This window comes from Melozone crissalis, unplaced genomic scaffold, assembly GCF_028551555.1.
Source record: "Melozone crissalis strain CALT ecotype California unplaced genomic scaffold, PUWL_Pcris_2 ptg000016l_1, whole genome shotgun sequence".
Taxonomy (NCBI): domain Eukaryota; kingdom Metazoa; phylum Chordata; class Aves; order Passeriformes; family Passerellidae; genus Melozone; species Melozone crissalis.
The window spans coordinates 6,783,191-6,810,703 of record NW_026535794.1 but is presented as its reverse complement, the minus strand read 5'-3'; the positions used below and the strand labels follow the sequence as shown (position 1 = coordinate 6,810,703).

The following is a 27,513-nucleotide window of genomic DNA, read 5'->3' as shown; positions in this document are numbered from 1 at the left end:
GGAACATCCTGAAACCCTCTGGTCATATGCATTTCAGCAGTACTGCCAAGATGGTGTATTCTTCAGCCATTTCAGCTGCTTTTGGTATTACTGGGTGTTACAGTATGGTCAGGGTCATGTTCCTAGACTTGTGTTTTTAAATGATACCAGGAAAGGTTTAGTGACATTTAAAAAGCCTTGGCCCTCTGCTTGGTGGATCTGTGAGCAGGGATTGGTGCATGGTGGCCACAGTGTTGGCAGCTGTGATTCCTATGGCTCCAGTCCTTAAGGTCCTTTTTAGGGAAGACCTGCATGTCAGTGGAACTGGGGTTTTTCATCTTGGTAAGGCTTCTCTTTCTGTCTTACTGGTCTGAAAATGCGAGTGAGATTTGTGGAAGGAAGGGTTCATCCTGTTTCCTAAAGGAACTTGAAAGTTTGACAGACCATGTCTGTGCAGAGGGTGGAGAGCTGGTGCTGTGACTGCAGCTGGAAGGATCCACTTGAAGAAGGAATGGCAATTTAAATTGTACATCCCAGAAATCTTTAGCTGCAAAAAGGAAGTGACTGGAATTTGAGAGTTTGATCCCTTGTGTGGAAATGAAAACCTTGAAGGTAGAAAAGGGAAATGCATGGAATGCATTAAAGCAAGAGAGATGTGTTATTTCAATGACATAGCATTTAAAAATGATTTAATGATGAAACAATGGCAATTCCTAACAGGATCTTTCAAAGACATTTCATTTCATGTTGTACATACCCAGTGATCCAAGGAAAGGTCAAGTTTATTCAAACACCTCATGAGCTGCTTGAAGTGTGTGTGTAGGGAGAGAGGACTTGGGTTCTACCCAGCACTAGAAGTTGAAATTTGCCCCTTTGGAGAGGAAGTCAGCACAAATTTCAGGCCCTTTACCTTGAGGTGTGTCATAAACTGCAATGTTAGGGTCTGATCTTTAAGCTTAATAAACTTCCCTTTAGGAGTTGTTCGGGTTTAACCCATTGGGCAGCTGAACACCACACAGCCCTTCATTCACCTCCACAGTGGGACTGGGGACACAGGTGGAGAAAAAGATAAAATGGAATTGGGATAAAGACGGTTTAATAGGACAGAAAAGGAAAGGTAAATGATAGTAATGGTAACAAAATATACAAGTGATGCACAAAGCAGTTGCTCACCACCCACCTACCAATGCCATTGAATTTCTGCTGCCACCTGAAATATTTTAAGCCTTGTGCTGTGGGAAGGTGCTGCAGGGATGCACAGTTTCTGCAGGAAGTCTGAAGGGAATACAGAGGATGGTATTTATCTGAGAAATACAGGTTGACTGTCTGGGGTAGCAAGGTCTGAATTTCCTTTGCACTTAAGGTACACCAGGATGCAGCTCCCCTGACCTGTTTGAAGCATGCATTCCATGGCCTGGTGAGGTATATGCACAGAGGTTGTTCTTTTGGGTTTGTTTTTTTTGGGGGGAGCTTTGTAACACCTTTTCCCATCTTTGGCAACTGACAGGAAGCACATGGAATTAAAATTCATGTAACTTATACAAAGGGAAACAGGAGGAAAGCTGCAGCCTGGTGCTTTCCTGCCAGCAAGGGTAGCAAGCACAGGTAGCTGGACTGTGTGCTAAAATAACTAAAAGATCTCTTTTGACAGTCTTTTGCTGTAGTTACTGACTTTATTGGAGACAAAATGGACTGCCTGGAAGTGTAAGCCATTGCAGGAATGCAATGGAATTTTTCTCTACATACTTGCTTGGACATGTGATACATTGCAACACAGTTTCAGTGAGCACTGAGGGATGAGCACTGCTGTAGGATGGAACAGGCCTGCTGCTAAATATCAGGGAATAAAGCACATGCTCTCTTCTTGCTTTCTTTACAGGAAATATGATCTAGATAGCATTAGGACCCTTGGCTTGTGTTCAGAAGGCTCATTGCTGCTGACCTAGCAAAGGCCTGCAAGTACTCCTGTGAGTACAGATTGCTTTGAAATCTGAAGAAAATAAAGGAAGCCATGTGGCTTTGTTTCTAAATGGCTGCTCTCAGATTTCCTCTGGCTTGCAGAGGAATACCTTTGATAAACCTCAAGAAGATTGTGCAATGCAGATGGAAGGGAAACAAGCATCTCCCAGCAGGCTCATGCTCTGGGGTGTTACAGACCATCATGTGAAACTCCTCCTTTACAGCAGAAGTAGTTCTTGGTACAAAACCTTGCCTTGGACTTCAAATGTATTTCCTTAGATGCTAATTTAAAAAAAATAGAGCAGGAAAAGGCAGGGAACAGTTGTAGCAACAAGATGGAATGCCAAAGAAGTTAAAGAAGAACTTTGGTTATTCTGAAAAGCTGATCTGCTCTTTGGTTTGTCATAAAGAGTTCTGCAGTGTTTGAAGCTCCTTATCACATCACCAGAAGATGTGTCATTGAGGTCCTGCAACTTTCACTCCTTCAGAACTACAACCTTTAGTCTGTCCTCCAAAAAGCTCAGAGAGCATGTTGAGAGAGGAGTGCTACCACTATGTTGCAAATCAAGCACAAGGATCATGAGCAAGTGCAGGAATTGAGGAAGAGTTTTGTCTCTAAGCATCAGAAAATATTTTTCTAATCCCGTTACTGTAATGCTGACATCATGAGGGAATCACTACAAAAGTGTATAAAACAGCTCAATATAGATGTTTATTTAATTCCTCACAATTAAAAGTCTAATAGAATTTAGTTGCATCTGAGTAAAACACAAACTACTCATTGTATTTGTCTCCAGAGATTTAGAAACAGAATTCTTTATTGACCCAGATGTATCATTTTTATAGTCATTAGACTAATTCGCCAAATACAAAGCAATGATCAGCAGAACAGGAACTACACAGCCATAATTAGTATCTGGGGGGGGTGTCTTAATTAACTATAGAAAGTTGCTAACGATGTGGCCTGAGATGAATGATGAGCTAGTGATGGGTTCTGAGATAGTCTGCAATCTTGTGAGAGGATCTTTGTCAGAGAGGGATGCTGTAAATTCTCTTTGCTACCCAGTCAACCTCCCTTGGCTCCAGGAAGTCGTTCAGTCCCACTCTGTGCTCTGAGGATGGATCATCTGCACTGTGCAAGTGCCAGTGTCTCCATTTTGTGCATCTTGGTATTGTGAATTAAAGAAGATAAAGATCCCAACATGCAAGTTAAATCAGGTGTATCTTTTGGTATGAAAACTTCATCTCTGTGCAGTGCAGTAAGTTGAGTGTGCAGCCAGATGTACCTAATTTGATGTGACTGACAGCATTTCATTAGGAAATTTGTTGCGTGCTTTTTGTGACAAAGCCTAAAGTAGTTTGTTCTGTAGGCAAGACTGGGTAGGAGACTAACTAGGTAAGTGTAGCTACTAAGTTGGTCTAGAGACTAGCTTAGGTAAGGTGCTGTGCTTGTGGTAGGAGTAGATGAGATGCTGGCAGCTGTTCAGTGTTGAATGATTATGCAAACCACATAACCATGCATTTTAATAGCAAAAGATGGGTTAAAGAAACTGCATCTACACTGCCAACAGAGCTGCAGCTCTTCAGTAGCTGTTGTTCTTGAGCAGGACAAACTGTTTACTGATGGCTTGTGTGGGCAGTGCAGGGATTGAGAAACCCTTCCTGTTGAGATAAGCTGCTCTGTGCTGCCCTGGCCGTGGGCAGCTGTGCAGCCCTGCTTGCACAATGCCCTGCTTGTTTGACTGACTCCTGCCTGCTTGCATCATTTCTGTCTCCTGGGCTTGGGGAGAAGTTTGGCTGCCCATGAGGGTTTAATCCGGGCTTTCCCTGTATCTGTTGCAAGGAGGGCAGGGTGTGAGATGGGGACAGCAGGCAGGTGGTGGTGCACAGAAGGGGGGCATGACCTCTTTGGGGAGGCCAGCTGTCCTGAGCCCACCCAGGCTCTGTTACTCATCTGCTTGGTAAACTGCCTAGTGTTGTAAAGCTTGAATTTTAGGGCTAGATTATAAATACCACAGCTCTTGTCCAAGTAGTAAAAAGATGAGTAAAACACAATTTGGCGATTGTTTTGCCTTGACAATTGCAATGGCATTTGAAACTGATGTGCTGTGATGGCATAAGTCAGAGTGTTTATGGGATGTTCCTCTTTATGGTGCAAGTGGTCTAGTGTATGAACAGAAACACAATAGCTTTAGTTTTTGAACTGGATTTCTGTCTGAAAATCTGCTCCTTTGCTGTTTTGACAGTGGAAAACTCTTTTCTTTACCACTCTCACATAATACCATAAATAATGAATTGTGTATGCAAATACACTTTGGGTACTTCTGGACAGCTTAAGCTGAGTTTTCAGTTACCTGGGACTCATATTCTAAACTTTCATGAAATCCATTTCTTGCAGCCCTTCCCTTCTGTGCCGTTCCTTCAGGGAGAGGGAGAGTCAGTAAACTTGGAGGATTTTGCTTGCAACTCTGCCATGGAGTACCTGGGACTTTGAGTCACTGTAGCAAAGCTCTGCACCCAGCTTCCAGCCTTGCTTCAGCTCATATCACTTCTCCCTTTGCTATCAATGGATATTTATTTTCCTAAAACTCAAATACAGTGGATATCTTGAATTTACCAGCATGGAGGATGCTACAAGGAGAAGCTTAGCAAACTGCAAAAGTGTGGCTGCATTCCAAAGGAGAATGTTAGAGCTGAGCCTCTTTGAGGTGTGCACCCTTGAGAAATCAGCTAATCAAGCCTCTGCTGCTGGTGTCAGACTCCCTGGTGCTGCTGAAGTATGTCCCTGGTGCCTGCACATGCAGACAGCCTGTGTTCCCTGCTGTGCCCCCAGATGGAGTTGGCAATTGGCAGGGTCCCCTGGTTGTGTTTGTGTTGCAATCCTTGCTGAAAGCCTTGCCTGATCTCTCTGGGGCAAGAGCAGATAGGAGCTAAACTGTCAGCTCGATTTCCACTCTGTCCATGAGCATAGGTCAAAGACCTGGAATAAAACCTGTGGGACAAAGTTCAAGCCAAGCTGTTGGTCACAGGGTTCTGCCTGCTGCTTGCTCACACGGGGTGTTAATGACTCATGGTTTAGATTTCTGTGTCCATGGAAGCCTTGGTTCAGTGGGATACAGTTGCCTGCACTTCCCCGAGGGGTAGGTGCTGAATCCCAGACTGGAGAGTTTCCCTGTGCCTCCTGATCATGAACACATCATTACTGGAAAGCTTGTTATAAAGCTTGGAGGAATTTAGGAGGAGAGTGTTGGAACACTGGTTTTATCTGTTTCCTCTTCTGTCACTGTTAGGAGGAAAGCAGTAATTAATACAGCTGGGTGTGAAATGCAGCATTTTCTGCTGGCTCTGACTTCTTTCTGCTATTCAGTTTCCAGGCTTAGCACAGACAGAAGGCAGCAGTCAAGTCTTTCAGTTAGTTCAGGAAAAAAGTTCACTTATAATCTTTACTGAATTTAGTTCTGTTACCTTGAGGATCTAACAGCCTAGTATAGAGGTAGTTAACCTTTTTTAAATGGAGTGCTTAATGTGCTGCTATTGGCAAAGAATCTGGGAGCATGAACTCTGGGTAGCAACTTCATAAGTTTATAGCTAAAGGAGAAATAGCTTGGAAGTTTGCTCACTTTCTAAATGGTGTCCAAAATACACAGTTTCAGAAAGTTCCTGGGAGGCACAGTTTCAGTCCTTAATCTGACTTTATTGGGATGATTTGGGGGTGGGGTGTGTGAGCCTTGCTGGAGGAACAGCTTAAAGTGAAATGTCCTCTGTCAGCTCGTGCATTGTGAGCATGACACCTTCATGATAAGAAGACCAGGAAATGTATCTTAAGAACTTGATGTTGAAAAAAGCAACTTGATAAAATCTTGGTGATGGTTGGTCTTTGTGGGGTTTGTCTGGAAATCTTTTTAGCATTGTTTCTTGAATAAACTGTCATGATTGATAGGAGAGAGCAAAGGGGTAAACATGGCGGAGAATGAAATGGAAGACAGTTTTTTTAATATTTCCTGAAGGAATGCTTAGGAAAGAACATTTTCTGAGTTCTGGAAGTGGGCAGTTTTTCTACCCAAAGCAATTTATTCTTTTAAACAATGATACTGTATATTTCCACCACAATGTTGCTTACTTAAGAGGTCACTGAGAGGTTTCCACTGAGTCGGGTGGTTTTGAGTCAAAATTTTAACTTGAGGTTGTATTTTGTTTGTGCTTCTTGAGGGTGAAAAGAGTATAAAGGAGCATGAAGAATGTGCTCGTGTCCAGAGCAGCTAATGCACTTGGCAATCTCTGTAAGAGGGTATTTGTCCAGTAAACATAATGTAATAGGATCTAGGAGATTCCCAGATGTACATGATGTGCTGTAATGGAAATTCTGTTAAGGCTTCAGTAATGCTTTGAGAAGTCTTCAGTTGCAGAGCTTTAAAGGTGCTTTTTATGGTCAATGTATGTGATTCAACATCTTCTAAAATATTTCAGGACTAAATGAGTTCTCATTTTTTCAGTCTGCTACGAAGTTCAGTGCTTTGCATTACTCTTGAAGTGAAATGGGGAATGTTGTCTTCTAAAGTAGCAGTTAAATGGCTTTAAAGAAATATCCAATTATGCCACTTCAGTCACTGCTTAAAATACAGCATCCACTGGCCTGTTGTGGTGTGGCAGTGGGAGGATTAATAGGAGAGTATATTGGTCTCAAGAATTTTGAGATCATCCTTTTGTCATGGGAAATCTGGCCAGTCTCCTAGTAAAACCAAATTTGGCTAATTCGATCCAAATTTTCTCTGTGGTTACTGAAAATTATTTTGAATTTTACTTGCTTCTTGACAGAAAAATGTTCCAAGTATATCAGTTTGTTAAATTTAGATCTATGAGGATCGTGCACTGCTGCTTTTAGATTCCTTTTAAACTGGAGGAATAATTTAAATTATGCCCTGTTAAAACAAAAGCAGAACATATGCTGAGCAGCTTTTGCACTGCTTTTTATATGTTCAGGAGACCCAGTTACTAGAAATAGGCACTTAAATTAAAAATAGGTCAGTTGTCATGTATAGATAGTTTAAATGAACCACATAGAGCTCACATTGGATAGATAAAAAATTGGTGTATCTACTGGAAAGCAGTGAAGTGATAACAAGCAGATGATTTTGTTTCATTCCAGATTTTTCTTTCCTTTGCTTTACAGGAAAATCTTCACTGACGATCCAGTTTGTGGAAGGACAGTTTGTTGATTCATATGATCCAACCATAGAGAACAGTAAGTAAATAACTGCCAAGCTCCTCTTCTGTACCAAACCAACTTATATCAGAAACCATTGGGGTTATACATATTACTTGTGTGGGTATTTACATATTAACATTAAAGTCCATTAATTACCACAGACATTTTATTATTCTTTTGTACCAATGCTACATTGCTGCAGCATGGAAATCACTGTGTGCACATTTCTTCAAACAGCTGAACTTTTAACATGAAATGAAGAGACACCTAATGAATCTGGCTAAAATGCACCTCCTTATATTTTCTGTGTTGTTGAGCATCTGCTTCCCCTCATGTACACTTTAAATCTTTACATCACACTGTATGAAAATGTGCCACCAAATACAAATATTCCAGAGTCTCACATAAGGTCAGTATACCCAGATGAACAGAAAGCCAGCAATACCCATCAGGGTTAAACCACTTAGAAGGTAGGCTATGATAGCATGATAATCTTTTCAATTCCTCCTTTCCAGCAGCTGGATAACAAGGCTGCTACACAATCAGCTTGCTGCAAATACTGGGTATTTGACTTCTCAAGTGGTTATTTTTCTCTTAGCAGTTCTTTTAAAAATAATTTTAGTACCTTTCTGAGTAGCTGGCATAGCAGGTGAGTAAAGACAGTAATGCTAAAATGCTGCCAAGAGGAAAAAGTCATTTCAGAGGTTACCTGGCATTCATTACAATCCAGCCACCTCTTTCTGAGCTAGCAGTGGCCAGAAAGTACTTGAACAACTGCAGTGCTGGGCTGAGTAATTTGATCATGTTGGCTTACTTTAGTCATGTGGCAAATGAAAGTAGTTTCGTGATCATAGCTCTGGGGTTCTTGTATTTTAATGACTTGTGAAGCGCACATTTTTAGTGTTTTGAACTTCTGCAGTAGGATGTTAAACCTATGCTCTGGAAGTTTGAATGAAGTAATCAACAGAAAAAGGGTTTTTTTTAATATATTTATATGTGGTACATAATTACAAATCAGTAGCTATCAGAATCTTTTACTTGGAATTATTTTATTGCTTAGAACTAAAATTCAAATGCTACTTTTTGAGAAACTCCATATTTGCTTTATATTTTAAGTCAGACTGGATAATTTGGCCCTTGGTCTGAATGTTAGCTCTTATACAGATATTAATACTAACATTTTCCATCATCTTTTTCTACTTTGTTTGAATTATAAGTCAGGTATGTCTTGAATTAAGGCTGCTAGCAAAATACTGGGGTTTAAGTTTCTGTGTTTATAATCTTAATTCAGTTGGGGCAGGTTATTTTTCACTGTCTATGCCATATAAATGAAAATTATTTAAGTAATCTTTTAGTTTTATGCAGTTGCATGTGAATGAAGAAAGACTGAGAGACACAGAGTCAAAGTCTGAATCTGTGTCTTGTTTTAGGATTTTGATACATTGGTACAAGATTTGTCTTGTTTCATCCTTTACCTGTTGTCTGATGCTGTTTGTAACTCTGTAGTTGTGTGTCTCACAACTTCAGCATTTCTGAACCATACAAAAATACCCTGCAGGTGAATTTTGCTCTTATTTGACTCTCCTACTCTGGACTGTGTGTTTGATTTGAATTCTAAGCATTGAGCATGTCCTGGCCATGAAGATTTGTTGGGAGGGGACATCTTGAAAACCCTTAACTTTTTCACTTTTCATTAGGTTTCTTACTTGTTTGGAAAACAAACATTATTCATTTGGTGTAAGTCTTGTGATCTGTGGCATGGCTGGGGGAGTTTGCTTTCTGAAAGGTAGAGAATTGAAGGGTCCTTCTGACATCAGAAATTGTTGCTGGGAAGTAAAGGTTCAAAAGATAAAAGTTATGCCCTGGGGCTCAAAACAGTGGGAAATCTGTCCCATCTTTAAGCCCCAGAAGGTCTGATAATGTCAAAAATGCTTCTGTGAAGAACAGACAAGAGAACACATTGTAATTTTAACACTAAAATTCAAAACTTACTGAAAAATTTTTTAAGACATATGTGAAACTGGGTTTGATGGGTTAAGTAAAAAATTAATCTTTTGACTTAAGAATGTAATACTTTTTTTTTTTTTTCTAAATAGAAATCTTTGTTCAGTGAAGTCTTTGGACACTCCCAGCTGTGTTTCTGAGTCTGTGTAGGGTCAAAAGATACAAAGTACATGAACAACTCTTAGACTTTTCCTGGCTTGTGATTTCAGATTTGGTGGATGGTGTTGGCAAAAAGGGTTGAAAAATCCTGATTCTTATACTATGGACAGTGTTGGAGAATGTTGGTTTTTCCAGGGCATTATAATAAGGTGTAAAACCTTTTCAGTTTCATCTGGTGGTTGGGTCTACACATGTGACAAAACTTGGACATGAAAAGCACACATAGCAAAGGATAGTCTGGCCTGTGTGATTTCTGGTTTGTCTCCAGAAATTTGTTCTTGGTAATTTGTTACAGTATTCTATCAGCAATGAGGAAATTATAGGAAGCTGCAGTACTGCTGGTAATGCACTCTTTATAATTTTTGTCCTCAAATAATAAAACTTGCACAAAATGTTGACCTGCAAAGCTAAACTGTAAGTCAAGCTGTAATCAAGCTCTTACAGGAACAAGTTGTGTCATTTATAAGCCTTGAGCAATAGGAGTAAAACCTAATATTGTAGAAATATCAGGTTTTAAGTGTGAGAATCTCTGCCTTTGGAAGTGATAAAAGGAAAATAAGGTGCATCAGATTTTCTTTATTGTTTGTGAAGGTTAGGACAGCTTCTCTGCTACATTTTCCTTTGCTTATATTACATCAGCACCAGAAAATTAATTTATTTCTGTTCCTTCTACCAAACTTGAGTGTCAGGAAGAGTAACTTGTATCCTTTTGTGGCAGCAGTGGAGGTGACAGATAATTGCTTTGGGAAGAGACTTTCCCTGTGTGAATGTCCCAACAGGAGTGACATCCCAATGGGTGGCTGTTCCTGAGACAGCCAGGTTGGGAAACGAGTGGAGCTGCTGCTTTCAGGAGTGTTGGAAAGAGAAAAAAGATCCTTGGGGAGCAGGAGTGTGTGCAGGGAGTCTGTGTGCACACTGGGCTGGATGGGGCTCTGCAGGCAGATCAGCTCACATCAACCAAGACCAGTGCAAATTAAAGTGCAACAATTTTACAGGAATGAAAACTAGAAGCTGAATTTGAAACTCAAATAGGTCAGAAAGATCAGGGAATGAAGATGTGCACTTAACTCCACCCACATCATCTTTGCGGGGATGTCTTGTGTTGCAAGTAAAATTACTTGAGTGCCCAGGTCCCAAATGTGTCCTCCAAAGCCTGCCTGGCTGCTTTTTAATTTTTGTTGCAGTTATTGAGGGCCTTCTAGCACTGTTTCACAGCTCTGTGCTCTCCCTTTCTCCCCTACATTGCCTCACTAGCTCCCTAAGGAAAGGAACATCTTCCCCCATGCTTCCTGCCTCCATCCCATGTTTTTTAATACAAATGTGAGTAGAAGCATATTAGAAAGGGGCAAAGGGCTGGAGGACCCCTGCTAGTGTAGGTTTGGATGAGTCTGACAGAGAATCTTCAAGGCTAAACTTCTGCCCATTCCTTGGCAACTGCACTGGAAGGGTGAGCTGTGTTTCTGTGGAGCTGCTGGTGAGCAGCCTTCTAAGGGGTGCAAGTGAGGCTTCTGAGGAAAACTAAAAATAGCTCTCTTGCATCACACATCTCAGTGTTGTGAAAGATGTCCTGGTGGATTAGTGGCAGGCATTGACTCTGGAATGCAGGCAGGTAGAAAGAGATGCAGGAGGTGGTAACCAAGGAAAGCTTGGGAGGTGATTGTATTTAGCTACCAGCCATGTTGTGGCAATCATGTTACAGCACCCTTGTACCTTTCTTCAGTATCACTGTTGATCTAAAGGCTGCATTTCTTTGCCTGTTACTGTTTGTTTGGGGTTTTTTTCCTAGCAGAATGGCTTGTTCCCTCAGCAGCTGTCATGGAGTTGCACATGCAAATAATTTCATTCCTGCTGGTCTAATTGCAATGTGCTTCATCTTCAGGTAGTGATGATCACTGGAGTTATATGTTGCAAGGAGAAAGAGTGTCCTGTTCCAAAATCCATGTTCCAGTTAATGAGCAGTGTTTTGGAGATGCTCACATTATGATTTAATGTGAGGTCAAGTCTGCTGAAAAGTGTCCTTGGCCTACCAGGAAGAGCTAAATTGTGCAAGGATTGTGGATTGTATTGTTGTTTGTCTTGTGCACAAGCACAGCAGAAGTCCTAGGATGATAGGTGATGGAATTGGAAATGAACACTTTGGCTGGATCAAGGGAACCAGGTTTTTCACAAAATTAAATTCTTAACTAGGAATGGTTTTAAAAAGCTTCAGCAAAGAAATGGAAGTCATTAGTTGTGACTTCATTGAGGCAGATTTATCTTCACACAGTGGGCTGTGCTTGGTGCTGCAAGGCTCTGCACTGCATTAACAGCTCTCCTCACCAGGCTGTGCTGACTCCTTCACTGTTCCCCTTCTCCTGTCTCTGTCACACTGTGCTTTCTGTAATGATGGTGATGACATCATTGCTGGCTTCTCGAACAGTCTGAAAAAACTGCTGTCTGTCCCTTTTTAAATATTAACTTCATGATGCCCTTGAAGTTACTTTGAGTGCAGATGCTTTGATGTGTATGTGCAGTGTCAGGACACTGGAGAGGCTGTTAGTGCACACCTGTAAATGCAGTGTGTCTCTAGAGGAGCCTGTTTTCCCTCTGACTCCAAGCAGGGATATTGAATATAGCAACACTGCCTCAGTTTGTCCCCATCACAGCATTCTTCCAAGGCAAAGAGCCACTGTGGATCTGTGTTTCATAACCTAAAACTTCTAGTTGTTTGCAGCAATAACAGCAGCATCCAGACTGATTTTGAGGCAGTACATGTGCTAAAGCAGCTTTCTTAGGGAATAACCAGGGTAAGGCAGGAGCTTTCTTTGAGGCTCCATTTCAAATGTCACTTGCTGATTTTGTAATGGAACTATGGGTACACTTGACACTGTTGATTTAGACATTGTTAGGTTGGCTTTGCTGTTTGAATTACTCCTTTTTTTCGAGGATTGGATTTATGAGGTGGGTTAAAACCTCCAGTTTCAGCTATTTCAGCCCACTTATTCAAGATAATGCTCACATTGTGGGGACTTGACAGAGGGGCAGGCTTGGGCTGGGAGGAGGAAAGCTGGCCAATTCCATCTGCTCCAGGCATGGGCAGGGACTGCACAGCAGGGTCAGGAACATTGAGCTGGGCGGCTTTGGGAAGCTCTTGGCCAGCTCAGCTCACCTAAGGGACCTGTTCATCTCACTCTGTTGCCCTGCTCATCACTGCAGGGGCAGATGAGATCTCTGAGGACTGCTACTAGTTGGGAAAACCACCCCAACTAGAGGATAACACAGACTTTACTCAGTGTGTCAGCACTGTCCAGCAGTGGTGTCTGCAGTGTGTCTCAAAGGCCACATGAGACATCCAGAGCCAGGTTTGTGTGCTCTGCTTGGGACATTATTCCTGCAGGAGCTGTGGCACTGTTTGCTTTTGCAGTTGCATAACACAAACTCTGGGTAGGATTCCTTGGCTCACAGTGTGTTGGCATTTCATGACTCTGAGGAAGAGCAGCAATTCTCATCACTTCTAGGGACTGAATGTACTTTGTGCTGGGGACTGCATGGGCTGCTAGCTGCAGCAAATGTAAAAGTACCATGGTGAACTTAGCTAATTGTCATCATTTGGGTTTAATGTAATCAAAAGTTCTGTGTGTTTTAGCCCCAAAGATTTTTCCTTTTTTCAGTCCAGATCACTTACTCATGGCATTTACTTTTAGGAAATTAATCTTGCTAAGCTGTTTGGAAACCAAGGAGAAGAGCCTATAATAAGTTCAAACTTAGCTTTGATCCCAATTGAATTTAAGTGTCTTGTGCTACCACAAATAGTGATTGTCTGGATCTTGTAGAAATGCATGTAAATCCCCCTTTTTATTCCTCTTATTCCCTCTTTTACTTAAGAGAGCAAAGAATAAGCTGCTGCATCCAGAATGAGAATCATCTGAAATCTGAAATTCAATTTATGAGTTTTGCTACCTGCAGTAGACTAGTTATAAGTACAGCATCTGATTAGCCTTTTATTGCTACTTAAAAACCTGTAACTGGAGTTCTTTACTTCCTGCCTTGGCTGATGATAGCACAAATGAGTGATTTCTGATCTCTTCCTTGTGTGTAATTCTGACCTGTTTATGTATTTCTTGTTGTAGCTTTTACAAAGCTGATCACAGTAAATGGCCAAGAATATCATCTTCAGCTGGTTGACACTGCTGGCCAGGTAAGTTATCTTTCTTTGAATCTTTCTTCTAAGTTATGACAGCAGGTATTGATATTCCTGTTGGGCTAAGTTGGTAGTGACTGTGCATTCAGAGGTGAAAGTTAACTTAAAATTATCCTGACTTGTTGTTTAGTCACTAAAGAGCTTATTCTGTAGTGTTTATTTAAAGGCTTTGGTTTGTGTTTTGTTACTGGGTTGAGTTCTTTTTCCCCCTATCTATTGAATGAGTACCTAAAAAAGGGGAGAGGAAACTGCCTTAACTCTGATGTCCATAAGTTCATCAGTAGCTTGAGTAATATTTACAGAGTAAATGAGCAGTCTTGCTTTTGATGAAAAAGGGTGCTTCAGTGAACCATGGGGAGATTTTTCATGGCTTTTTAGTATTTGTCTGCTCCAGCTCCACCACCATGGCTTGTATCCATGGAGCAGTCATGGGGAGCAGACAGATCCATGTAGCTGGTACTCACTGAGTTAGCAGTGAACTGCTGCAGCTTGGCTGCATTCTGACCTGGTGGTTCATGTGTGTGTCTGTAATGACAGGGAGGGGGTGAGGAGCAGGGAGCACGTGTCCTGCAGTGTGTCCTGCAGCCTGCTGGGAGCTCTGGCAAGGGCAGCTCTTCATTATTTACAGGTCCAGGGGTTCATTACACACTGCTGCTTGGCTGAACCCGTGCACCAGAGTGCTGTGTCTGTTGAGAGACTCTATATGAGGGAAAAAACTCATCAGGGACCACTAATTAGACCCCTGTGTTGTTATCCTAATTTTTTTTTTCTTGCTTACATGCTCTTGCCTTCCATGATCTCATACAATGCCTTTGGGTTTTTCCAAGCTATGAGTAGTGTTAAACAATGTTAGTGTTGTAAAATATGCTGCCAGTACTTAAGGCTTTAAAGGATACCTGCTCATAGCTGGGATGTTCAGAGGGGTTGTAACTCTCTAGATATGTTTGATTGCTTTCTTGGAAGAGAGCTGTGTCACTGGGGAGCAGCCTTGCTGTGTTTATAAGGTGTCAGCCCTTGGTGCTCAGCAGCAGCTGTGTAATCACTCAGAGGTGTCTGAGCACAGCACTGGTGCAGGATTGCTGGGTGGGGAATGCTCTGCAGAGCAGAGGGTGAGAGGGGCAGCTGAGCAGTGTGAGCAGCAGCAGCAGCCCTGTAAGTGTCACTCAGTGCCATTGGAAGTGCACTTGCATTACAGCTCTGATTGTGGAGTGTAGTGATAAGAGACAAATTCCTCTTGGAGGAGGAAATTGCCTTCTGGGAAGGCCGTGTGACTCACCACTAACATACCTCTAGTGCTGAGGATTGATTTCATGTTATACAGTATTGTGGAACCTAAATAGCTTCTTTCCCAGCCTGTGGTTATTTTCAGATTTAATTCTTCATGGAATGATTTGAACTTTGATTTCTGGCACGCAGGCTTAGAGGGGGGAGATGGTGTTGGGTTTTGGAAGGTGTGGCTTGGACAGATTTCTTTCTCAAGTCTGTCTTGCTTAATGGCCCATAGAGAGTCCTCATGTGCATACAGCACAGCAAGAATTGTATTGCAGATTTGTTCAATACTTTTGAAAACCTGGCTGTGGCCTGAAAAGTTGTAGCAATGTTGTTTTATCACTTGACAGATTTCTTAATTTGACCCATGAGTTTCAGTGAGCATAGCAGCTTGCCTTCCATCTCCTAACGAGCTAAAAATAAAGCCATGAATTAGGAACAGTTGAGATTATGGCACTTGTTTTTCTTGGTATTCATCCTCTGTCCTGTGCCTCTTTACTTTTCTGGTTATTTACTGAGCTTTGTGCAGTTCAGTCCAGCAAGGGTCTTGATACAGGGTCACAGAAGAGGGGGGTAAAAGGAAGTCTTACTCAACACCAAATTCCAGCTGGGGCAGTCCTGGGAATTTCCAGGTAAAGTCAAGCCACTGCAGAGTTGCACTTTCACCTTTTTTACACAGACTTAGCTCAGATCCCTTCTGAATATTGACTTTGGGATTTCATGTCCAGCTGGAGTGGCACTTCGGCATTTCAGAGAACATGGGGGAGGGCTGCCCTCAGTGTGTAGCAATAAAGGCAGCTTTTGCCAAGTGTTATTCTTTCAAACTTTTTTTGGCTGGATCTGTGGAGTTGATTTATAAAGAGTTTTTTCTCTTCTGCCAGTGAGGGAAGTTTGATTCCTTTTGGGTGTCTTAGATTTAAGCTATGTGATTGCACTGCTCCATCTGTTCAGCCATGACAATAACAGAGAGGTTATTTGATCTTCAGCTAAAATTAGCATCTTCAAAAGCATAGGTTTAACAAATTGAGAACTCATACATTAGGAAGTATGGCTCTTGTCAAAATGGAAATGTTTCCTGGGAATGTTTGTTGGAACAGGTTTTTAACATTGGATTCATAGTATTTGTGTTGCATTATTTGCAATATATCAGTCTGGTTTGTTTGCCTGTTTGGTCAGTCCCTTTTCTAGAGGGGTAGTAAATTCACTGAGTAAGTTTCTGGTGGCTTTGTCTGGTTTTCTATTTATGTAAACACTTGTCCTATAATGTAAACTTACAGTTGTCATAATGCAACTAATAACTGTATTTTTTGCATTTGATAAGCATAAGTTAGCCACAATTATTCATTTCCTACCAGATTCCTTTGGTAATTTAGATGTGATCAGTGTCATTTGAAATTGCAAACTGCTAGATCCTGTTGTCAGCTGTTGAAATTAAGATTTTGAAATGTATCACCAGCAAGATAAGAGGCATAATTACTAATTAGTGGTGGAACAGAGTGGATGTTTTGTACTAATACAAACAGATAATTAAGCAGGATAAGAGGATTGAGAAGAGCTTCAGCTCATCCATAGTCTTAGAGGGAATAAACCATAAAAGCTGTAGATTAAATTGTAGGGTATACAGATAGACTTTTAGCCTTCTCTAGGTTTGGTTAAGATGCTGCTTGTGACATTATGATAAAAAATTCTGAATGTACTTCCTATACAAAATGTCTTAGAGATGTGACCAACTTAACTGATGTTGATCTAATGGCATCAAGGTCTGAACTGTGTCACCCTTAATTTTAACTGCAATATTCCTTCCACAGGATGAATACTCCATATTTCCTCAGACATACTCCATAGACATCAATGGCTACATTCTTGTTTACTCAGTCACATCAATAAAAAGGTAATAAAATCTGTTTGTGTTCTTCTCTTTAAATAGTTTCTGGGTTTAGCTACTGCCTCTGCTGTATTTTGTGTGATTATTTCAATTAGTCTTTCTCCTTTAGAAGTATAGTAGGAGTGAATATTAATGTTTTTTCAGAAATGTGCCCTCGGACCCAAACGTCACAGACACTTTGCAGACTCATGTGCAAGGTACCATGTGAGGAATGAGACAGTGTTAAACTACATTGTTTTGAGGTGTAAGAAGTACAAAGGATCATTACAGAAATGAGTTCTTTGCTCTTGCATCAGATAGAAAGGCAGACATAAATACACAGCTGAAGGCACTGTACATTTAGGTGAAGTACCCAAGGAGTTGCTCGATCCCTCCTTCAGCTTTGTGGCTTTTTATAGTACTGAGATTCCTTTGACTTCTTGCATTGAATTGTCCTGATTAACCATAGAAATACTCATATAAACAGCAATAGATGGCTTTTGGTCTGCAAACCCTCTCCTGGCATGCTGCAGCAAATAATCCTCCCTGGAGGTTGTCCCAGAGTGTCCCTCTTGTCCTTGCTGTTCCCTGTCCAGAGTCCATCTTACCTGGAGTCATGCAGGACACATCAGCCTCTGTGTGGCTTTGTCATCCTCTGTTATCTCCTCCCTTCCTCTGGACATCTTGCTTTGTTTAAATACTGCTTATCCTTGAGTAGCTGTTGGTTTTCTAATATTGTACAACATCTTTATTAAGTCAACTGAGTGTTTTCTGAAGTTTTTGTTTGAAGAAAATGACTAAAACTTTAGACATTTCAGTCTCATCAAGTACAGGAGAAGTTGATGATGCCCTTCTACTTTCAAGGCAGTTGATGAGCTTTTTACAAATGCTGAAGTGTTTCATATATTTTCCTCTGAATCAAACAAAACTGGTCATTTCAAGCTCTTTGATAGACTATCATAAAATACAGGTAAAGCAACTTTTCTGTTGGCTCTTTTCCTTCTCAAAGGAAGGATACAGTCTGGTTACAAACTTCTGCTGCTTGCAAGGTCTTTAATGTTGAACAGATTTCACAGTTCTTCATTCTTGCTTTTCATCTTCAGTTCTGAAGTAGAGAAGGGCAAGCACGTGTTAGGCTTTTATGTGTGTCTAGAGATACTAAACTACCAAACTCTCTCTGGGTCTGGGTTTTTCACTGAGAGATTGAGTGTTGGTGCTGGGTAACTTGTATGAAATAGGAGTCAGTATTCTCTGCCTGAGTAGACAATGCTTCACTCCTAAAGCAAATACAGAAAAGTTCACTGATAAATGAGTGCTGTGAGGACAGAATTGCCTTTGACTGAAACCAGTGTACATCCCTCAGGGGATTCTGCAACCTGTGCTGTTCCCTCTTTGGCAGCTAAAGGGTGTGTTCTTTCTCAGGCACTCCAGTTGTTGCCTCATGATCTCTTGAGCTCACCAGGTGAAGAAATTAACGTTTTCTGTGGATGCATTCAGTCAGTTACACCAAGTTATGGTAAAAATACAAACAGGACAGAGTAGGTTAAGGCTGTAGGTCAGAAATCTTTTCATCAGTATTTATTCTTGATCAGTTTATTCCAAGGTGGTTGTTGTTGTTTCTTCCTTAAAATTTCAGTGTCCATGATCCTGTCTTGTTCAATTCTTGATGTTCTGTATCAAGACAGTGTTTAGGTGATAGGAAGATCTTCCACAGTGTTCTGGTAGCTTTGATGACTTGCCCTGACAATGGGATCACAGTCTTCATCTGTCCTGACTTCTGTCAAAGTGTGTATATTGATCCAAATATTGATCCAGCTGGGTGAGAGCTTTGACAGCAGACTTAACAGAAATGCTCTTTTTAAAGTTATCAGCTTCCCTGCTAACCTCCAGTGGGAAGTTTAAATAGGACTTGAATGAAAGCTAATGCCCTACATTTTTCATATTGCCAGGCTCTCAGCAGCAAGGTTACTGGAAGGCTTTTGCTCTAGTTCAGCTTAATTAAATTCCAATTTTGTATCTTGCTAGGTTCCATGATTTTGTGTAACACATTTATCTGACAGCTAGTAATGGGGGTTTTTTTTGTATTTCATACATTGAGTTGTTTGCTGTAACCCATTTGCTTGACAGAACTAGAAGGGACCTCTTACAGTCTCCAAATCTCTGTTTCACAGCTTGATGTGATGGTGCTATTTTTGGATTGGTCAGTCCTTGCTCCTTTTTGTCCTTGCTCCTTTCAACCTTATTAATTTGGAAAGCTTTCTAGAACATTAATTGGTTGAGCCAATTTAATTCCTGGCAGTTCTTAGCAACTTGTTTCTGTGTCAGAATTGTGTTGCAGTTTAAGTAGCACTTTTCCTGTGGCTTCCATCTTGGTGTGTTAACAAGGATCAGCTTTTTATTTGTAGTATTTTCACTAAGAAAGGAAGCTTGTGAACAATCTCAGACAAGCAGATAGGTACCCAAAGTGGGGCCATGGAGAGCCCAGGTTCAAGAGCTGTGGTGTTTTTCTGGCTTAGCTGGAAGCAGCACACCTAACTGGGGAAAGGAAGCAGTGATGGTACTGTCCCAGGGATTCAGTTAGCCTGTGGGTAGGGTGCTAGGATTTTTCTTGTTGCTTCAGACTGAGAAAGTTTTGTGGTCTCTAGCAGATGGGTTTTGGTAGCATTTTTATTCTTTCAGTTTGCAGGGTCACGTAGTTCTGTGTGTACTGATGCCTCTCAACTCTGTCACAGCCAAGCTCCATTTAACTCTTGTTTTCTTAATAGTTATCATCATCCAAGATGAGTTCTCAAGACTAGAATTTCACTAACACTCTTTCAGCATAAGCTCCTTATGTCCCTAAAATCCTTTCATTGATTTCACATTTTTCATTGATTCCACATTTTCCCCAGTGTAATTTGTAGTATCCTACTTGAGTTACCAGTAGCAATTTGTGCCAGACTAACTCACACTTCTGTTTACAAAGAACTCATTTTCTTGATAGGATACACTGAAACTATTAGCTGAGCATGGGGAAGCTTTGTGTTCCACACAGCCTCAAATATTACTGCTGCAGTCAGACAAATTGGCCTGCTTGACAGAAAATTCATCTTAAATGTGGTAGAGCTTATTGTTCCAGAAGGGAGAGGTTTTGCTGCTTTGAATGGTGTTTTTAGGCAGCAGGTCTTTGGTTGCTCTGAGCTGGAAGTGTGTTTGATTGCTGCTCTATTTTTAAGGGTTTCAATTCTAATTGAAATGCAGTGCAAGTCAAGACACTGCCTGTAGCTAGCAACCTTGGAAACTGGGAAGTTTTTGGTCCCTTTTCTGCTGTCTAGTTATGTATCTCATCCCTGAGCCTCTGCCTCTCTTAAATCCAAGTTGTGCACTTCATGTACCAGCATTTTTTCCATAGTGTAACCAGAGGAGTGCCACATCTGCTCTTCAACCCTGTTTATAGCTTGTTCTCAGAAGTACTGAATGTCAAATGCAGTGGATTTTGTTAGTGAGGTTTTTGATTTGATATCCTACAGTACTGCTTCTTACCTTCTGTCATCCAAACTTCACCTATGTGGTAGGGGAACAGACAAAGAATATTTGAATAATCACTGTTTCAGTGCCATCTTGCAGATCACTTTACTCACTTTGCACAGAAAATTAGAATTTTGGCTCCTTTTGGCTTTTGCATAAATAAAACTTAGTAATTATGTATGAACTAAATGTTTTTTAAAAACAATGATGGAGCTTGCCTAACTAATTACTTTTTCTTCCAATTTGCTTTAATTTGACATACTCATCCAGGATTGTTGGACTGCAGCAGTTAAATTCCTCACTGCAGATACAAACCAGATGAGAGGTGGGAGGGACTTGGGGTGATTCTGTGTTAGCTGCATCAGTCCTGGGTAATGTTATTTATTTCTGCAAATACCATGACTGGGGAGGTGTAAGGGCAGGCTCAGGCTGGTCTCTTGCTGCTGGGACCAGTTTGCCGTTGTTGCACAAACGGGTAAGACTCTCAGCATCTGTGTAGTTGTGCATACATAGAGTAAGTTTTAAACACTACATGTGCATTTAATTGCTTGTGTATTGGGTATTGAGGATAAACATCAGAGTGCATGTGTGACTTCATCCCTTTATTTTGCAGTTTTGAAGTGATAAAAGTTATCCATGGCAAGTTATTGGATATGGTGGGAAAAGTCCAGTAAGTAGTGACACTTTCATCTCATTTCATTGCAGGCATGTTGCTAGTGCTTTGTTCAGTATACTGTAACTGTTCTGAAGTTCTGAACTTTCTTTCACAGAATACCCATTATGCTGGTTGGAAATAAAAAAGACCTGCATATGGAACGGTATGTGAACTCCAGAATGTGAGAAATGCAAGGCAGCAGCCTGCATTCCTGTGGCTGCACACACTGGGTTTTTTCTTGGCTTTCCAGAGCTAAAATCAAGTTGTAGGTTAAAATAAGTTACTGGCAAAGGAGTTGTGTCCAGAATGTGAACTACGAACCGTGAACTTCTGTTGTAATGTTGATTTTTGCTGTGAGGTTCCAGGGACAGTCATTTAACACTCTGGGTTTTTTTTCAAAGTAAGTAACAGAAGTGTATTTGTCACAACAGCAATACCAGATGATATTACAGATTGTGAAAACAAAGCAATGCTTTGGGACAGCTGCTCTTCTGGGTCACAGAGCAGTTTTACCTGGCCCAGAAGTGCATTTGACAGCAGCCAAAAGCAAATGCTTTGGATCAGACTTCACAAGAATTCCTATTACAATGCACTTAAGTGCTTTGGTACTCTTGAGGTATTTCTTGACATATCAGATTCCAATTCTTCTGCAAGTTATAAGAAACATATTTTTCTTTCTCTGATCAGGGTGATCAGCTATGAAGAAGGGAAAGCTTTAGCAGAATCCTGGAACGCAGCTTTCTTGGAATCTTCTGCTAAAGAAAATCAGGTAATGGATTTAAGAGTCACTTTATTCAAATAGCAGTGTAATGGATGACTCAGAGTTCCACTAAATAAAGGAAGCTGAAGTATTTGCATGCACTGCACAGATATTTTGTGGAGATGGAAGCAGAATGGCTGTCTGCACTCAGCTTTATGTACACAAGTTTTTCCCTGCAACTGTCAATGGGAGGAGGAAGTGAAGAACTGAAAGTTCAGCTTCACTGCACATATCAGAACACTTAGTGACAAATAAAAACTCACATCCACAGGGTGGGTGGAGCAGGGTCTGTTACCTCAAACAGGAGCCACTGCTGCCAGAGCAGTGGGTTGGTGTCAGAGGATGAACCTCATGTTTAAGGTGCTGGGCAGGCTCAGTCTCTCTAATGGGGCAATAATCATTTTGTCTGATGTTTATGGTCAGCAATTCTGCAAGTTACTTGAGTAAAGTTGGATTTTTTCCCCTGAAAGAAAAACATGGATTATATTTTGCCACCTGATATGGAACACTTGCAGTTAGTTTATCAGTATTTCTGTTTCTGGCTAAGACTTGGATTAACCTTGTCAAAACTGGCATTATGGAAGCATGAAATTTCACAATATCTTCTCAGTATGTTGGAGAGCTTCAAATGCATACCAAATAAACTGACAGTGTAAAGAATAAACCTGTTAAAAATGTCTGATCTTTTTTTCCACCCCTTTATTTTAAATAACTTCTGGATTAGGCAAAGCTGTTGCCTGTGCTTTTTTTTCATTTGGCATATGTTCACAATGTGCAACACCACAGCAATTCATATCCAGCAAAAGAATATCTTACTGATACATTTTCTGGAGTTTTTATTGCTCTTGAACCAAGAAGAAAAAAGTCATGTTTATGTATTTAAAGCAGCTACAAGCTTTGTAGGATGCTTGGTATGCCCTGTATAAAAGTCCCCTGTACTGCCATTTATTTGTGCTCCTGTATTCAGTTAAGCTGCCAGCTGGAGTTTATATATCAAACATGGTACCCTTCAGGGAAATCAGAATGGCAATTGTATGTCAGATACTCAGAATCCTGGACAGTCTGTACAAATCCCACCAGAAGAATTCAGAAATCCTGTACATTCTGTCTGTCAAAGGTCTTCCTTTCTGCAGGACCCTTCAGAACAGTGATCACAGGTCACTGTGAATTCCATCCCTCTGCCTTTAGCAGCAGGTTGTTAGAGGCAGGTGCCTGAACACAATTCCTGCTTCATGCCTGCTCTATAATACACTTGGTAAATTTGCCCATGTTCAGAAGTCTGGCAGATGAGATGTCACTTCTGAGATGGGTGCCTGCAGCCTGCACCATCCTGCTGCTCTCTGGGTGTTTCCTTTGGAGGCTGGGGATGTGTGGAATAAATTGTGAAGGAGCCCAACACTGGCACAGCTGCCTCATTCTTCTCACACATCTCCAGCTCTGAAGAGGTGGAAGATTGAGTTTAGAGAGCCAAGTGTGGAGTCTGGAGCTGTGGGGTGCTGGGGGAAGGGGAGACACCAGGCATTGTAGCATCCCTCCCTGTGAGCTGGACCAGGAGCACTTCTGAACTCATTTGGGTTTTCTCCTCCAAACCCTAATGTGACAGGACCAAAAGAGCTGATACATAGACTTCTGTCAGGACAGGGCATCTTCTCTTCCTCTGAAGCTAAAGCTGTGTCTGGTCTGGGGGTGGGGGGAAAAGGGTTTGTTTTGCATTTGGTAACAAGCTGTGTTGTCATTTTCCTGGTACTGAGTGTTCACCTTATGTAAGCCAACATTACTGGAAAGAGAAGACTGTTGGCACTTTGTGCATTGAGGTTCATCCAAATAATCACCTTTACTGGCTTGGTACTGCAGATGTAACTTGACTATCCAGATTAATTCCAAACTCCTTCCAAAAGTGCTTCAGCTTCTGTTTGCTTAACAGAAAGCTGCTTTATGCTTGGGGCATGAGCTAAACTGGATGAGGGATTTGGAACTTGAGCAGAGAGTTCAAAGCTTCTTGACTGAGGGTATATCTGTTAATTCTCTCTGAAACCAAGCCCATGTGTACTTGGAGGAGTTGGAGCAGAAATGTAACAATTTCTGGTGCCTGGTCTGAGATGGGTTGTGTACATGATGTTCTTCACAGTGGTGAGGAGAGGGAGTCCCTGATGGCAAAGACTCTTTCCCCCCTTTTCTATCTTCCTGCTTTGCCCCCCCCCCCAGTCCCCCAAAAATCGTTTTTGGAGCATCTGTGAGAGTCCAAGGAGCATAACTCAATTATACTGGGCAACTAAAATAGTTCTATAGATTAACTTAAACTAACTATCCATATTCTGCCAAGAGTTATCAAAAGATAACATGTCCCAGAAGTGGCATGACTTGGAGTAGATGGAAGGTGAGAGAGGCAAAGATTAAAGCTGTGTTGATGATAAATGATTGTGGCTGGCAGGAGTTCTCAAGGTCAGATAGACTTGAGTATGTGCCAGCCCCTGCAGAGCTGGGTGACCTGGTAGGACTTTGGGAGGAGCCTGCATATCACCAGCACATCAGTCATCAAGGGAAATCCCTGGGCTTTGGGAAGGCAATCCTGACAATGGAAGAGACCTCTCTGAGATGACTGCTGGGCTGGTACTGTCATGTCTTCTCAGTCTGCTTAATTATTACCAGCCATGGTGCACTGCTTTGGCTAATTTCAGGAGCTTCAAGTCCTTTCTTGTGGAATTCCCTATGCAGTGTCACCTAGGCTGTGGTAGAGTGCTTCATCTTAATCCCAGTGCAATAACATCACTCTTGGAAATGCAGCCAGAATCCAAAGTGGTCTTGAACCCAGGTGAAGCTGGGACCCAACTTCTACTGGAAGAATTTAGGAAGTAACAAGCAGCTAAATTGTGTCCATCCAGTTATGCAGAATGCATTAGATAAATTGCAAAAGGAGCAAGGAAGTAGGAAAAAAAATTGCTTCATACCAAAATGGAGCTCTCTTAAAAAGCAGTTGCTTGGTTGTGCTGCTTTTTTCAAGGGCAGCTTCATATTGGAGCTCAGAGGATGCTCTGCTTAGTAAATGCTTCAGAACAGTTTGGAATCCAGGGATCTGGCATGTTTGAACTTGCAAGGATGGGGGAAACAACCCTCTTTTACCTGGCTATTATTCAAATTCCTGTGCCCAGTTCTGTTCTAGGATAAACCAGTAGTGTGAGCAGCTGAGGGTTTCCTCTTTGAAATAATAAATCAGCTGCCAAAGGGTGACTCTGGCACTGTGGGCTGGATTTGGGTGGTTGCACCTTCCTGCTGCCTCCTGGCAGCGCATCCCCAGCTCCCTGCCTGTGCAGGATCTGCCTCCTGAGCTGTGTCCTGCTCCCGCTGAGGGCACATCTGCAGCAGCAGCTGAGCCTCTGGTGTCCCTGTGGGCAGCAGGTGCTGCCCAGGCTGGCATCTCTGCTTTGCTTGGGGACAAAGGGAAAGGGAAAAGCCAGATGCCTTCCCGTGGGCTAGTTGTGACCCACATTCCAGAATTGGACCATGTGGAGGCAGATGCATATTAAGTCTGGCTGCATCCTTTACTCCTTGTCACAAAACATCTCCCTGTGTTGTTTAAAGGCTCAGTCTAAAACTCCTCAGCACGTTTGAGCTGAATGCCAAATTCCAAGGCTGTAGGACAGTAATTAAACCTTGCCAGTGAATATGTATTTTCTGTGAAATGAATTAACAAACCCTGTGAACTCCTACATCTTAGTGCTTCAAACAGCACATCTTTGACAGGCAATGTGCAGCTTTTTGGTTGACAGAGTAAGTTGTGGAGGTTTTTTAATGGGTGCTGTGAAACGTGGGCAAAAAGACTTTGTGTATTAAATTGAAGCCATTGAAAATTTCAGCTCTAAGGAAACAGTGGTGCAGTATGTTTGTAAATCAGTGCATCACCAGGTTTAGATTAAAGGAAGCTCTTCATTAGTGGAAGCAATTTGATAGCAATTGCAGTCCTGGCCATGGTTCTCTTAAAGCCTTAATTTGCCCAGGAAATGTGTTGTATCATTACTGAACTAAACAAGCCTCTGCTGCCAGGTTCTGTTGGGATTCCAGGAAACTCCATTATGTGGAGGAATACCCTATTTTCCAGCTGGTGAAGTACTTTAAATAGTTCCAGAGATTGTACTGTGCACAAACAGTATAAATGTAGGAAACTAACATTAAGTCTAATCTTGTTAAGATTGCTGTGGGGCTTCAGTCAATGAGATTAATTTGGAAGTGATCCAGTTAAGAATTATGTCTTGTGGAGGTGGAAAAACATCTGTTAAATCAGAATATGTAGCCATAAATCATAGGGTGCTCTTCAGCCTGCTGATTAAAACCAACAAAACCCCCTTTTTATCCTCTTTCTATAATGAATATACTTTCCTGTGCTGGGAATTCCTGAAGTGGTTGGCCAGAGGTTGGATCAAATGTCAGTGTGAGATGGTCAGGAGACCGTTTCCAAGCCGAAGATTCACACACTGAAGCTCTAGTCTTGCAGTTCAGGCTATTTAAAATGTAACCCCTTTTCTCTCAGGAGGACTTTATCAAAGGATATTGCTCAATATCAGTGACAGTTCAGCTTGTGCTTTCTGCTGGTGTCCTTGCACTGTGTGTAGTACAGATCTTACTCACAGGGACAGTGAGAAAATCAGGAGTAGTAAAGTCACCCCTCATACTGAGCTGTGCAAAGTCATTGTTGAGAGCTGAAAAATTATTCATTATCTTAAAGATTCCTGAGAGCAAACGGATTGGTTTATTCTCCAGATCAGCACAGCATCCAGACCTTCTGTGCTGTCAGTCACTCAGGACAGGCTCACCATGCAAAGCAAGGTGGTTGCAGTTATTAGCTCTGTTGTGAATCTGGCTCAGTTTGTGCCTGCCCTCCCTGCTGAGGATTGCTGGGGATGGGGGTTTGCACTTCCCTTTAAAATTACTGTGTTTGCCCTCCTCACTTTTTTGGAATAAGCATTGGATGTGTGTTTATCTGCTGACGTAGTTGATAAAACTGCTCATGTTTTTTGTTATTCTTTCAGTAAGTGGGCAGCCCCACCTTCCCTCCTAAACTTGTGCTCTCTCTTTGCAGACTGCCGTTGATGTTTTTAAGAGGATAATTTTGGAGGCAGAAAAAATCGATGGGGCAGCTTCACAAGGGAAGTCTTCATGCTCAGTAATGTAATTCCACTGCAGAACCTGAAAACACTGGGAATACATTCTACCTGAAGAAGCAAAACTGCCCATTATCTTTAAGGATAAACTATGCTTCTTTTTTTTTTTTTCCTTTTTTTTTTTTCAATTTTTTTTTTCTTCTGTTAACCTGAAAGATAAACAGTTGGTTTGGAGCCTTTCCCTTCAGATTATGTTAAACTCTGACTCCTGTGCAAATGGCTTCACTTCCATTTTCAAATTTTAAGCAATCATATTTTCAATTTATATATTGTATTTCTTAATATTATGACCAAGAATTTTACTGGCATTAATTTTTCAGTGTAGTTTGTTGGTTAGAATAATCATCAAAATGATGCATATTGTTACACTACTATTAACTAGGCTTGGATATCAGTGTTTCTTTGTGTTAAATGTATACTTGTAAATAAAATAGCTGCAAACCTTAAATGTTCTGTTTATAATTTTTCGTTGATTACTCCATATCAACTTTTTTTTTGTTTTTTTTTTTTGTGAAAAATGTTCACCTGCTGACCTTAAGAGAAGGCCTGAGATCCTTGGAGCCAATGGATTGTTTGACTATTGCTCGGGAAGTTGTTTGCGAGTGATCCCAAATGTTTTTGCTACTGGAACTCCAGGCTGGCCAAGCAGCTCTGCTTTGCTTTGTGCCCAGTCACAGGAAGGAGGGACAAGTGCCAGCTTTATTTGGAAGGGAAATGCTGGGTTTCAGTCAGAACCTGCTCTGTGTTTTCCTCTGTAACCGCTGAGTGAGGGGCCCGCAGAGCCGCCCCGAGTTCCTGCGCTACGGACTGTGCAC

At 41.5% G+C, this 27,513-nt stretch overlaps 1 protein-coding gene across 1 annotated transcript in view; it reads left to right on the top strand.

The window, feature by feature from the left end:
• Positions 1–27,146, top strand: part of RHEB (Ras homolog, mTORC1 binding) — a 39,001-nt gene extending 11,855 nt beyond the window's left edge. The window contains exons 2-8 of the mRNA XM_054274119.1: positions 7,109–7,180; positions 13,417–13,484; positions 16,565–16,647; positions 20,741–20,797; positions 20,898–20,945; positions 21,470–21,551; positions 26,617–27,146. Of these exons, the coding sequence (XP_054130094.1) occupies positions 7,109–7,180; positions 13,417–13,484; positions 16,565–16,647; positions 20,741–20,797; positions 20,898–20,945; positions 21,470–21,551; positions 26,617–26,709 (503 nt within the window). The 3' untranslated portion in view covers positions 26,710–27,146. The remainder of the gene's footprint in view (positions 1–7,108; positions 7,181–13,416; positions 13,485–16,564; positions 16,648–20,740; positions 20,798–20,897; positions 20,946–21,469; positions 21,552–26,616) is intronic.
• The last annotated feature ends 367 nt before the right edge of the window (positions 27,147–27,513 follow it).